This window comes from Canis aureus, chromosome 33 (assembly GCF_053574225.1).
Source record: "Canis aureus isolate CA01 chromosome 33, VMU_Caureus_v.1.0, whole genome shotgun sequence".
In the NCBI taxonomy this organism is placed as follows: Eukaryota; Metazoa; Chordata; class Mammalia; order Carnivora; family Canidae; genus Canis; species Canis aureus.
This window is the reverse complement of record NC_135643.1, coordinates 1,829,027-1,841,909: the sequence shown is the minus strand read 5'-3', so window position 1 is coordinate 1,841,909 and position 12,883 is coordinate 1,829,027. Positions and strand designations below refer to the sequence as shown.

General features: G+C 42.6%; 1 protein-coding gene across 15 annotated transcripts in view; it reads right to left on the bottom strand.

Annotated features, from left to right (window-relative positions):
* Positions 1-12,883, bottom strand: part of SEPTIN11 (septin 11) — a 105,083-nt gene that overhangs the window by 33,807 nt on the left and 58,393 nt on the right. For 14 of the 15 annotated variants that reach the window (XR_013371085.1, XR_013371086.1, XM_077882576.1 and 11 more), the window contains 3 exons: positions 9,158-9,344; positions 5,591-5,752; positions 469-565 (listed from right to left, as the gene is read on the bottom strand). Coding sequence is in view for 13 of the 15 variants with exons in the window: in XM_077882576.1 (XP_077738702.1) it covers positions 469-565; positions 5,591-5,752; positions 9,158-9,344 (446 nt within the window). In the remaining 2 variants the exon portion in view is untranslated. Of the gene's footprint in view, positions 1-468; positions 566-5,590; positions 5,753-9,157; positions 9,345-12,132; positions 12,278-12,883 lie in introns of those variants that run through there. The other variant, XM_077882586.1, reaches the window with a different exon arrangement.

Genomic DNA, 12,883 nt, shown 5'->3' with positions numbered 1-12,883 from the left:
TGGGTCGGACGGTCTTAGAATTCTCCGATATTTACCGAGATAACATTTAATTGGAAGGCAAGTTTTCCAGAGATGATGGAGAAACAAATATCCTCTTATTTACAAGAAACGTTTTGTAGCTTTCTTATACCCTGCTGAGGAAACTGGTGTGAAAGTGGCTGACACTTTTAGGGAAGAACTCTTCTTCTCTCAGCAATGTACACTGAATTTGCCATATAAGCCAACATCCTTGCGGGGCTGCTTCATTGGCACTAGAGCCCTGCACTCACTTTTCCCCACTGTCTACCTACCTGGTCTTCATGTCTCACTTCCTCCCTTCACAACTGCCACGTGCACCACCCTGCTGCTCCCTTCCTCTTGCCTGTAGCTGAGGACCTCCCTAAACACAGCAGGGAGGGAGGAAACCTGGACGGTCACCACGGGGGTTAAGTGTGAAAACGCCCTTCCCTGTTCTGCGCACGCACGTACCCTGCACCACACCCCAGGGGTACTGCCGGGCCTTTGCCATCTTGTTGCCAATCTTCACCTCCTCGGTGCTGCCGACCACAGCAAATGGGAGATGGACCTGTGAAGCAACACAAGGGGACAACAGTTACCTTCTCTCCCTTCTGCAGGCCTCACTTAGCGGCAAAAGCAAACGGGAGGGACCTGGAAGAGGGCCAGGGTTCTGCAGGTCCCTGGGGGAAGGGGCTGTGTGTACGCCACCCCTTCTGCAACCAAATACAGGGTATGTGAAATGAGCTAGAGTCCAGGGAAACCGTGGGAGTCTCTGTACCATGAAGGATGCTTCAGAGACACATGTTGTACATGACCACAGCCACTAACACATGTGGCCACTGAGCACTTGAAATGGGGCTTGTGAGATTAAGAAACTGAATGTTTTATTTGATTTACTTTTAATGAACTTACATTTCAATTTAAAAACGTAAGATTAAAAAAAAAAGTAAGATAAAATATTTCCCCATTAACTAAAACTCTGTTGTTTGAGGACTGCACTTCATTTTGCTCAAACTCAAATCTAACAAAAAAAACAAACAAAACAACCACTTCGTTCAACGTGGATGCAAGTGTTGAAGGAAAATTATCTTTTGGTACTTATCTCATACTGAAACACTTTCAAGTATGTTAGGAGCAACTTGAGTATGCATCCAAATTGGGTATGCTTTAATTATAAAATAAACATTGGATTTCAAAGACTTACTATGAAAGTATCTCATTGATTTTTATATTGATTACATGTTGAAATGATATTTTGAATATATTCAGTTAAGTTTTTCAATTATTTTTACATTTCCTCTTTTTTTATAATGCCATTTCTACCATTTTTTTCAAAGTTATTTATTTATTTATTTATTTATTTATTTATTTATTTATTTAGCGAGAGCAAGCGAGCAAGCTAGCAGAGGGGGAGGGAGAAGAAGAGGAAAAGAATTGAAGACTGCTGTGCTGAGCACTGAGCCCAATGTGGGGTTCAATCTCATGACCCTGAGATCATGGCCTGACCCCAAACCAAGAGTCAGACGCTTAACTGACTGGGCCACCCAGGCGCCTCCCTTTTATCACTTTTAATGTGACTACTGGGAAATGTTAAATTACTTGTGTGGCTCATATTTTACTTCTATTGAACAGCATTGCTTGAGACAGTTGACCATGGTGCAAAATTCAAATCAGAAATACACTTTAGCCCAAATTCTGGCCTAAGCCTTGCAACCCAGATTTATCTTAGACAGAGGTGGTGTTCAAGACAAAGGACTATTCCACATTGGTTTATTTGGTAGCTACGGCTACATTCTGGGAGTGGGGGAGGGGGTAGGGGGATAGTAAATCCATCTTTTTTCTATTAGCATGTAAGAATAAGAAACTGTGAAATGGCTGCTCTGAAAATGATTATCTCGAGTTCCTTGATCCACTGCTCTTACACTGCAGAAAAGTTGAGAAAAACGAGAATTTTTTTAAATACTTTACTTATCTATTCATGATACACACACAGAGAGACACAGGCAGAGGGAGAAGCAGGCTCCATGCAGGGAGCCCGACGCGGGACTCGATCCCGGGTCTCCAGGATCACGCCCCGGGCTGAAAGTGGCGCTAAACCGCTGCGCCACCCGGGCTGCCCACGAGAATGTTTTAAAGCCGAATCATAACCCACAGAAGGCATAACCTTCAGCCAAGGCTGCCCAAGGGGTATTTCATCTGATGCTCAAGATGTTTCTATTTTCTGGTTCGTCTCACATTCTATACGATGGAAGAAAGCACATTCTCTTTTTCAGACTCTGAGTCTGGGACTGTTCTCTGAAGTTCTCTGAAGTTGACGAGCAACAAGACCCTTCCAGCCAACATTCTGAGGTAATGACCCAAGGAAACTGTTTTCTCCACTCACAGAGTGACAAGAGCGACTGCCAAAGTTACCTGTTTTCCACCTATCATATGGGATTTCATTACCAAGAACTGTTCGCAATGGAGGGCCTAAAAAAAAAATATTTCTCATTGAAGAATAAGATTAAAATGGGACTATCAGCTCGATTAATCTGATAAAGAGAGAAAGAGTCAAGATTCAGAGATATTTCCTTTCCAAGAAATTTAACACAAAGTTAGTGGCATGACCATCCAAAATGACTTAAAAGGATGGGGAGGGCATAAAGAGAAAATTAGTTGATATTCCTTCATGTGACTTCTCAAACCCTACACCGCCATCCCAAATGGTTCTACAGCAGAACAAGTGCTAGCCCAGCTCGAGCTTTTAACAAGGCTGTAAGAGGGGATCCCTGGGTGGCGCAGCGGTTTGGCGCCTGCCTTTGGCCCAGGGCGCGATCCTGGAGACCCGGGATCGAATCCCACGTCGGGCTCCCGGTGCATGGAGCCTGCTTCTCCCTTTGCCTATGTCTCTGCCTCTCTCTTTCTCTCTCTCTGTGACTATCATAAATAAATAAAAATTAAAAAAAAAATTAAAAAAAAAAACAAGGCTGTAAGAGGAGCCTGCTGCTCTGCTGGCATTGGAGCCAAGCCGCCTGCATTCGCATCCCACCCGCGCTGTGCCACGTGAAAGGCCAGTCTGCAATCTGCCCCAGGGGAGGTAGAAAATAACAGTATCTACCAACGGGATTGATGTGAGGGCTGCACGTAATAAAGCCTCGCACAGCGGCTGGTGCACAGTAAATGCTCCATAGATAGCAAAAATGTCATTTGCTATGGTCACTAGGAAGCTCTCAGGACCCATGACCAGAGAGTTCTACATGTGGATGAGGCCTCACACACCACTGGCTTTGACCGTGCTTAGGAATTCCTTCTACAATAGCCCTTCCAAGTGAGCTAATACAGAATCTGCTGTCCTACCTGTGATGAGAACATGCGCCTTCAACGGGATGTGCGCTACACTGTGGGGCACAGGTGGCCAAATGTTGACCTCACTGCCCTTCACCTACCCCTTAGTTTCAGCTGCCTTTTTGAATAAGAGCAGTCCCTCTCCCCTGTGACAAGCTTCCTTTCACACGCTCGCAGGCCATCTTCCCAGGAAGAATCTGCTCTCCAGTTTCCAGAAATTCCAGAGCCTTTACTGTCTGACTACCGGAGCCTGGCAACCAGAGTGGGTCACACAACTCAGAGTGTGGCCAGACTGGAGCAGAGTGGAGCTGGACTACCTGTGCTTTAATGAGCTCCTAAATTTTAAATTCATACAACAGCCCCAGGGAGGAGAGGAGTTACATTTGCTCCCAGAGTCCTACTCATATTGGGAATAACTTAAGGAAGAAATTCCACCTGGAAGCAAAACAGCACTATATAGAAAAGTCCATATACTGAACTGAAGAAATAAGAAATAGTTTTGTGGAACAACCCTGTTCTCCTAAATTATGATGTCAAACAACACGGATGTGGGACCAGGGTTGAAATCTCAGCGCTGCCATTAGCTGGCTTTGACCAAGTCATTTAATTCTCCACATGAGCTTCAGTATGAGTTCCCTTCATATGAAATGTCTAAAATAGGCTAATTTTTTTAAAAGATTTTATTTATTTATTCATGAGAGACACACAGAGAGAGAGAGCGGCAGAGACACAGGCAGAGGGAGAAGCAGGTTCCCCATAGGGAGCCTGACATGGGACTTGATCCCGAGACTCCAGGATCATGTCCTGGGCCGAAGGCAGACGCTTAACCGTTGAGCCACCCGAGCATCCCTAGAATAGGCAAATCTATAGAGATAAGAAAGTAGAGTGGTGGTCGCCTAGGGCTGGGATGGTTAGAGGGCTGACGGCTAAAAGGTACACAATTTCTTTTTGGGGTGATGAAAAGTTCTAAAACTGATGGTGGCAATGGTTGTACAATTCTGTGAATATACTAAAAACCATGAAATGGTGTGCTTTAAATGGGTAAACTGTACAGTATATCAATTATAACTCAATAAAGCTGTTAATAAAAAAAAAAGAGTATCTTTAGTGCATTTAATAATGACCTCATTAGACACTTTTCATGACCAGATCTAGGGAAAGCAGAACATAGCTCACCCTACCACAATTCAAAAATCTAGACTGTCTTCTGCTGCCACTAACATCTTCTGAATCATTTTTAGCATGTATTCAGGGAAAGGCAACTTATTTAATAACTTCTAATTACTTTTCACTGAAGCTAATCCACAGTTTTGAGAATTCCAAAAACCATCACTAAGCATCTAAGCATCTACTATGAGCAAACAATGCTACTTTTACTGAAGTTATGCATTTCTAAATAGAAAAAAAAAAAGTATAGTAATTGTGGCTCAGAGATGAGCCATGGCTGTGAGATACAAAAGAGGCAGTGGGAGAGATTTGGGTATCCGCGGGCAGCCTGGAGGCTCACCATGAGACATCGTATTGCAGCCACGCTGAGAATTGCCGAAGCTCGGGCTCCTGGGTGGCTTAGTTGGTTAGGCATCTGCCTTGGGCTCAGGTCATGATTCCAGGGTTCTGGGATCGAGCCCTGTGTCAGGCAGCCTCCCTACCTGGTGGAAAGCCTGGTTCTCCCTCTCCCTCTGTTGCTCCCCCTGCTTGTGTGCCCCCTCTCTCTCTCCCTTTTTTGGTCAAACAAACAAACCAAACTTAAAAAAAAAAAAAAAAAAGAATTGCTGAAGTTCTACTCCTTTCTCTTCTGACCATCCTACCTGTGAGGTGGAGAAATCATACCTCAACTGCCAGTTAACCTAATGATTCAGGAAACGGTAGGAGAAACAGAAAGGGGGGAAAGGCAGGAACCCATCACAGAAGCCAACGTGAGGCAGGTGAACATATTTCTGCCAACAGTGATAGAAACACACAAAAATCTATTTTTTTAAGCTGCTTTGTGTGAGATGGTGCCAAGCTGGCATTCCCTTCCCACAAGATCTGCCGTAGAAATCTTACCTGTGGGAGCAGGAAGGAAACCAGAGGTCAGCTGGCTTCACTTTCCCATCTGATAGATGGCGATACTGAGGAGCAGGGTGGGAAAATGACTTGCCATAGTGGCAGGGCTGGGCCACACTAGAGTCCAATTCTCAGTCCAGCGTTCTAGTCACTCTACAATGCTGCTACCAAGAAAAGCTTTCAGGAAAATTACTGGTAGGTGCTTCCTAACTTGAGAACTTACGCTCATTGTTGCGTTAATCTCTGCCACTGTTTCTTCATCTGTAGGGAACTGATATATCTGGACTCCATTGCTGACTAGTTCACTCATGATCTTACTCTTGAATTTGTGCAGTTCATTTTTGGCAATAGTGTCAGCTTTTGCAATTATTGGAATGATGTTCACCTATAAAACAAACACATCCATTTTTATACAATTCCAATGTAAGAATCCTAAGACAAATGAATGAAATATAAATAACAAAAATTATAAGCCTTCACTTAAAAAAAAGAGATAATACTGAAAATCAGACTTTCTGCCCAGAAGCAATATTAAGAAGATATGGGGAAAAAAAAAAAAAAAAAAAAGAAGGTATGGGGTAATCTTTTCGCTCCATCTGTGAACACTTTTACTTCCTCCCATCCGGCACTGAGAGCATACTTGTAATTTCCAATTCTGTGCGACCTCATTTTTTTTGTTTGTTTAACAGAGTAGAAGGAAGAATTATCCTATGACAGCGATAACAAAGAAGTCTATTCTTTGAATAACCAACCCCTCCTTTTAGACCCCTCCCAGCTACTTTAGGAGGTTGATTTTTACATGTTCCTAATTTTATAATAGCCAAGACCATGTTGGTTAGAATAGTGGAATATCCGGCTCCTCACAGGATAACATCCTCCCTTTTTCTAATGACTGCTAGGATTGGACAACCTATGTGTTAATCAAAACAAAAAAGGTTCCACCTACTTTTAAAGTTTCAAAATCACACCAACTAATTCTTTTGAAACACCAGCTTTTTTTTTAATTTATTTTTTATTGGTGTTCAATTTACCAACATACAGAATAACCCCCAGTGCCCGTCACCCATTCACTCCCACCCCCCGCCCTCCTCCCCTTCTACCACCCCTAGTTCATTTCCCAGCTTCTATCACTGCTTTATGCCAGAATGAGACCCAGCACCAAAGACAAGGCTCGCCCTCAGAACATGGGCTACAAAGACCAGAAGAAGGCAGAGTTTGACAACCATGGCAGAAAGCCCAGCATGAGAGCCAGGGACACCATTAGGTGCAAGCCCCAAACTCCAACGTGGGCCATTCTTCCAACTTTCCCCAGCATTGTCCACATAGCACAGTTTTAAAAATTCCCTTTTTAAGATTAACTTTCTTCCACTCCATGGTAGGTACAGAGATTTTAGGAAGACACTGCTGACATCTGATACCTGGGAACCACACTCTCCGCCCAGCTCAGGGGAAAGGGGGATGAACTCAGTGAGAAAGCGGTCCTAGCAAGAGAAGAGGGAGTCTTTAGGGAGGTTTTCTTGGTCATGTCTGCATTCCTTTGCTCCTCCTTTTATTCCAAGACCCAAATCAAAATCCCTGATACACCACAATGAGAAGACATGTGGAGAGAAAAACCTGTTCCTCACCTATTCCTCCATCTACTCCTACCCTCATCATGCTTAGGCTTATCCAGCAAGTCACAGACAGAGAAAAACACTGGTGGTGTCTGGGTCAGGACCTGAGGAACAAAACACTTTCCTGTTGTCTCCTGTTGTTCTTACCTGCTAGCTTTTGTATACACTTAGTTAATATGACATGGACAAAATGGCAGAGGTTCATAGTTTCTTGGGCCAATTGGATCAAAGTAGATAGATAAACCAAGCAATTTAGATTAAAAATCTTTTTCCTTGGTGGCAGGTGCTCGAAAATCTTTTCTGAAATTATCATATGCTTATGATATACACAGCTAAGAGCCTTAATGCTTCACTTTACTCGCGGAGACAAACCTTTTTGCAAATACTGTTTTCAGATGCTATCCAGCACTCCTGGCTCTACAGCAACAGCAATTCTTTGAAAGCAGTTTAACCTGCTTTCTGGGGATTTTTTTTTCCCCCTCAGCTGTGTTTGTTTTGCCTTATTTTCTTTCTCTTTTTAAACCAACTCTACTAAGCATCACCCTCTTGCTGAATATTAGCCTGGCTTGGTCTACAACCATGGCCTCTGTTGGACCCTGCTTCCATCTCTGCCCTTCCCCCAGCCCTGCTGCAAGGACATGAGGGCACTGGGGAGCCTGCCTCACCGCCTACATACCTCCACCGGCCCAGGTTAACTGCAGCTGAAACAATGCATGAAGCAGGGTTTCTATTTGTTCTCCTGAGAGTACTCCAGCTGCAATAATCCCTTCATGCCATTAGACTATTTTTTTCTGTAAACCAATGTGTCTGCGCATGCTGGAAGCCCAAGGAGCCTGGCTCTGCTTCAGCCACTGCAGGCACTTTGGCAGCCAATTCAGATGGGGACCTTGGGGACAGGCTGGTCTTCTGAGTGTTTTCTATCATGTTTCTCTGGAGAGAAAGCATTTTTCAAACACTGATGTTTAGACCAAAAATAACACCCAACAAAACCCTCTCAAGATGATAAGACTTTTTACTGAACTCAACAACGAGGCTTAGAAAATACCACAGATTTTTCTGTGGCAGCTCCCACCGTCATTTGAGTCTTTGTTTTCAGAATGTACTGGTTTCCATTATTTCAAAATGGAAAAACCAAGTTGATTGTAAAGCAGATCACTAAATGTTACCAAACCTATCAAGACCTCCCTTCCAATGTTGTGAGAGGGAGAGCTTATTAATGTGGAATGCTCAGGTGTCCAGCTGAAACTACTTTTTAAAAACACGTGGGTGTAGTTCAGTTTTATTTTATTTATTTATTTATTTATTTATTTATTTATTTATTTATTTATTTTTGTAGTTCAGTTTTAAATCTCAGAAGCTGGACTGTCCTTATCACCTAAGTGAAAAAAAAAAATTAACACCTTTTTTTTTCCCATTCAGAACTTCGTATTAAAGCCAAACTTTTAAAAACCTTTCAAAAAAATTCAGAAAACTTTTAAAGAAATAAACAAATTGTGACTTCATGTTTCAATCTCCCTAAATTTAACCCTTCCTGTGACCATTTAGGTGTCTCCAGTATATAATTCTCCAAACCTCATCAGAGTATCCACTGGTGCTAATTTAAGAACTAAAAATACTTGGTAAAGAGTTCCATGGTTTTATTTGTTTGTTTGTTTTATTTTGTTTAGCCTAACATCCGGAGGTTTGGAAGCATTTTTCTCACATTGCTAAACCCTATTGTTCTGTAAGCCAGAAAAGACAATTATGGGGCTGGAGGAAGGGGGAAGGATGAATAGGCAAGAGTGCAAAGGAGTCTTAGAGCAGGAAAACTTGGTCTGTATCCCGTAAAGATGGATACAGGTCTCTATAAATGTGTCCGAACCCACAGAATGTACAGTAGTACCAAGAGTGAACCCTAATGTAAACAGTGGACTTGGGCGACTGATGAGTCACTGAGGTGCATCAACCATTACACAACATGCCCATCGGGTGGGGGTGTTGCTGTGGGAGCAGGGGAATAAAGGGATCTCTGTACCTTCCTCTTAACTTTGCTGAGAACATAAAACTTCTGTGAAAAACACTCTTGTAAAAACAAAACAATATAACCAAATTACATTAAAAGGAGAAAATAAAGCAGGGCCTTCAGATAAAGGTGATCTAAAAGGAGAGTAGATGGCGACCAGAGCAGCAGGGAGTACCTTGCTGTCCAGCTTTTTCATGGTGACTAGGTCCAGAGACTTCAGGGAATGGCCGGTGGGGGCAATGAAGTAGAGGCATGCATGGATCCTGGTGTCGTGGTAGTTGAAGAGAGAACGTTTGATCTTCAATTCCTCTTGCAGGTAGGCCTCAAATTGGGCATCGATATATTCCACTATTGGCTTATAGCTAGAACACAGAAGAATGGTTTTTAAAATACATCTTCAAATCAGCCATGTTTCTCTAGTCCTAAACCTCTTGTGCAGTTCAGTGTGGGACAATCTTTCAGGAAAGTCTTCGATGGCTTCCTTGCCTAAGAGCTGAAGCCCCAGTGCCTTATCTGGGTCTCCCAGGCCTTCCATGATCTGGTTCCTGAACATGTCTCAAGCTCCTCTCTCCCACTCCCTCCCTGGCTCACCATTTCTGTCCCAGTCACACACACACTAAGCTCTCATCTGTCTCTGCATCTTTGCTCCCACTAGCCCCCTTACTTGGAACAGTCTCCTTCCTAGTATTCTCCTGGCTAACATCCATCCTTTAAAACAGAGATTATAAATATGTGAACTATGCCGTCACTTCCCACGGAAGATCCTGCTAAGAGATTGTGGCATTCTTTCCTGCTGGGACAAATCAGAGTCTCAAAATCTGTCTCAATAAAGTGATTTTGACAGCCTCTACCTCTACCAGCAGATTGGTTTTGGTGCACAAAAAGCAAGTGGTTTTTGATTTCTGGCAATGGCATCACCCTAGTGGGAGGTTTCCACTGATGGTCTGCCTCCTTCCACCAGGGATGAGGGGACTCTCTATGCTCTTATTTAGCCTCTTAGCCCTATGCTCCTTCTACAGCTTCATCTACGAACTGAGGAGCCTGGGAGATTATGAGCTTCAGGATTACTTCCAACCCTGAAATTTTATAATTTGAAGGTAAACTCTATAACCCTTTCTTCTCACCAAACCAGAATTCAAATCTATGGTCAGTATTCTGTTAACTGACCATAATCATGAATAACATATCAGGAACATTTGATAAACCATATATTCTCCAGGGACTCAGCAAAACATGAAGTAAGTCATTGTGGAAAAAGCTCTAAGCTTTGAGGTCTCTCGGGGACTGCTCAGAAGTCAGTGTTAGCTGCAATGAGATTGGTCTACTAGGAACACAATGGGTTACTTCTCCCCAAACTTACTACCTTGCTGAGGAATGACTTAGGCTTTAAGAAAAATGAAAACCCTTCAACAGTCAACTCCCCTGATTCATATTAAACTGAAATCCTTGAAAGGAACTACAAGTCTTTGATAATGTGGATGACAGCAGACACCCTAAGAGAAAAAACAAAACAAGCAAAACAAAAAACACATTTATAATCAAAAACTGGAAGCACTCAGAAAAAATTTGGTATTTTTCCTTGGTGATTCATCACAATACACTGATTCAATTTGAGCAGACAAAATCTCTAGTGGTTTAAAGAAAAAGGATATTCCTCAGTAATAATATAGTTCTAAATATGACAACAGAAATCCCAATATATTCTAATAGAATGAACAGGTGGTAAGTTTCTTCTATGTTTTCCACTTTAAAACACAGGCAGGGAGGTGCCTGGGTGGCTCAGTCAGTTAAGCGGCTGCCTTCGGCTCAGGTCATGATCCCAGGGTCCCGGGTCGGGCTCCCTGCTCAGTGAGGAGTCTGCTTCTCCCTCTCCCTCTGCCCCTCCCCCTGCTTCTCTCTCTCTCTAATAAAGAATGAAATAAAATCTTAAAAAAACACAAAAACACAGGCAGGTATTACATAACAGTACAAATAACCAATATTATCATAGGATAGTGCTCTTAGAGGCCTGGATTCAAGCCAAACCAACTCCAACTTCACAATTTACTACATATGTGACTTTGAGCAATTCACTAACCTCTCTGTGTCTCAATTTCCTCATAGGTAAATCAAAGACAAAAAAGTACCTATAGCAGAGAAGTATTGTGACAAGCCAATATATGTAAAGGACTAGCATATAAAAGTAAGATATAACTATGTCACAATAATATAGTAGAAAATAATTCACAACAAATAAGAGCAAAGCAAGCCTGACTTTTTAGACAGGGGGTGTGGGAGGAACCCTACAGTCGCCAGATTCCATGGTAACTATTCTGCTACTGAGCTTGTGCTCTGTAGGGAAGAGAACCAGGCCAGTCCCCTGAGGTCCACCCAGGCTAGTCCAAGGCCTGAATTTTTCAGTCTCCTGACACAGAGGCACGTGTTTGGGGAACCATGATCTTTCTCTAAAACCCTCTTAGGAAAGGAAAGGAAAAGCAGCTCACAAGCTCTTGCTCCTTCCTGCCACACCAGTTCCTGATTTTTAGCTTCTCAGCACCTCCTCCCCAGCAGGGTAACAAGTACGTTTCTGCTTTCTATTAATTTCCCTCTTGCCTCTGGTGTTGATTCTGATCCTCCGAGATTATGGGAGGCATTATATCTCTCCTTTTCCAGTCAGGAATGCTTTCTGCCCTGGATTCAATATATCCAAAGAAACCTTCTGTTCTCCACTGACATCTAGGGCTTCTTTCTGCCTTCCCCTGTCAGGCAGTTCTGGCTAATATTCCAATCTCATTCTTTTCCCTTTATGGGATCACCCTGAAAAATCACATCTATTCCTGTGTTTACTTACTATCTAAGTAATGATAATTCATAAATCTCTGTTTGTAGCCCAGATCTTTCACCCAAGCTTCAGCCCCATTCATCCAACTGCTTATGAGGTATCTCCATTGGCTCTTCTAACTAAATGTGTCCAAGATCGGACTTCCTCATCTTGCCCCCAAACCCACACTTCCCTTCATTCCTCCGCTCGGTGAATGGCACCTCCATCCACATATCCAGGGACCTCCTCTTCTACTCCCCCCCAACTAATCAAGCATGAAGTTCCACCAATTTTACCTTCTAATTGTTATAAACAAATTTAAAGAAATGCATTCCAGGAGAACCATTTACCAAAAATCACTATTCCTTGTGTTGAAGTCAGCCAGCAGTTTTGTATTCCCCTCATAATCCTTTAAACAAAGGATCTGCACCTCTTCTCCTACTCCTTTCTACTTCTTATCTACATTCATGGTCATAAAGATAAGGGAGTTTAATCCCAATTTTGCCTTTTGCTAGTTTCCATTCTTAGGGAAAGGATACCCATTTATTTTCTGTTTGGCCAATTCCAACTTCTCTGGATTGTAGTCACACCCAGCAGAGGAAAGTGAAGGAGGGCAAATCAAACCTGCTCCTTACATTGTCACATCATTTCCTGTTAAGGCATGGGGATAGTCCTTTTTGCCCACAACTCATTTTTTTTCATATACCTCCAGCCACAGAATTCACAAAATACAGAGGTTGACCCTGAAACTGATGGAAAAAATGTTTTATAGAGTCTTTTCTATCCACCCCAGATACCCATTGCTCATTGCAAAAGAACCAGTGCCACTGTTCAGGGACCAACTCTCCATTTCATATATGGCCAGATACCTACCATTTATTTTTCTCTATCTTGCTGCAAGTCAACATTAGTTTTCCTTATCTTTCAACTCCCTCCATCAGAAAGCACAGTAAAACAGAAATTAAAGACCAAATGGTCCACTTCACTACCATTTTATAACTCTGATATAAAGATTTGGGGACTTTGAGGATTTCAATTATTTATGCTTTTCAGGGCTGATTATCATTACAGTTAGTGATACACCATTGACATTCTATCTCC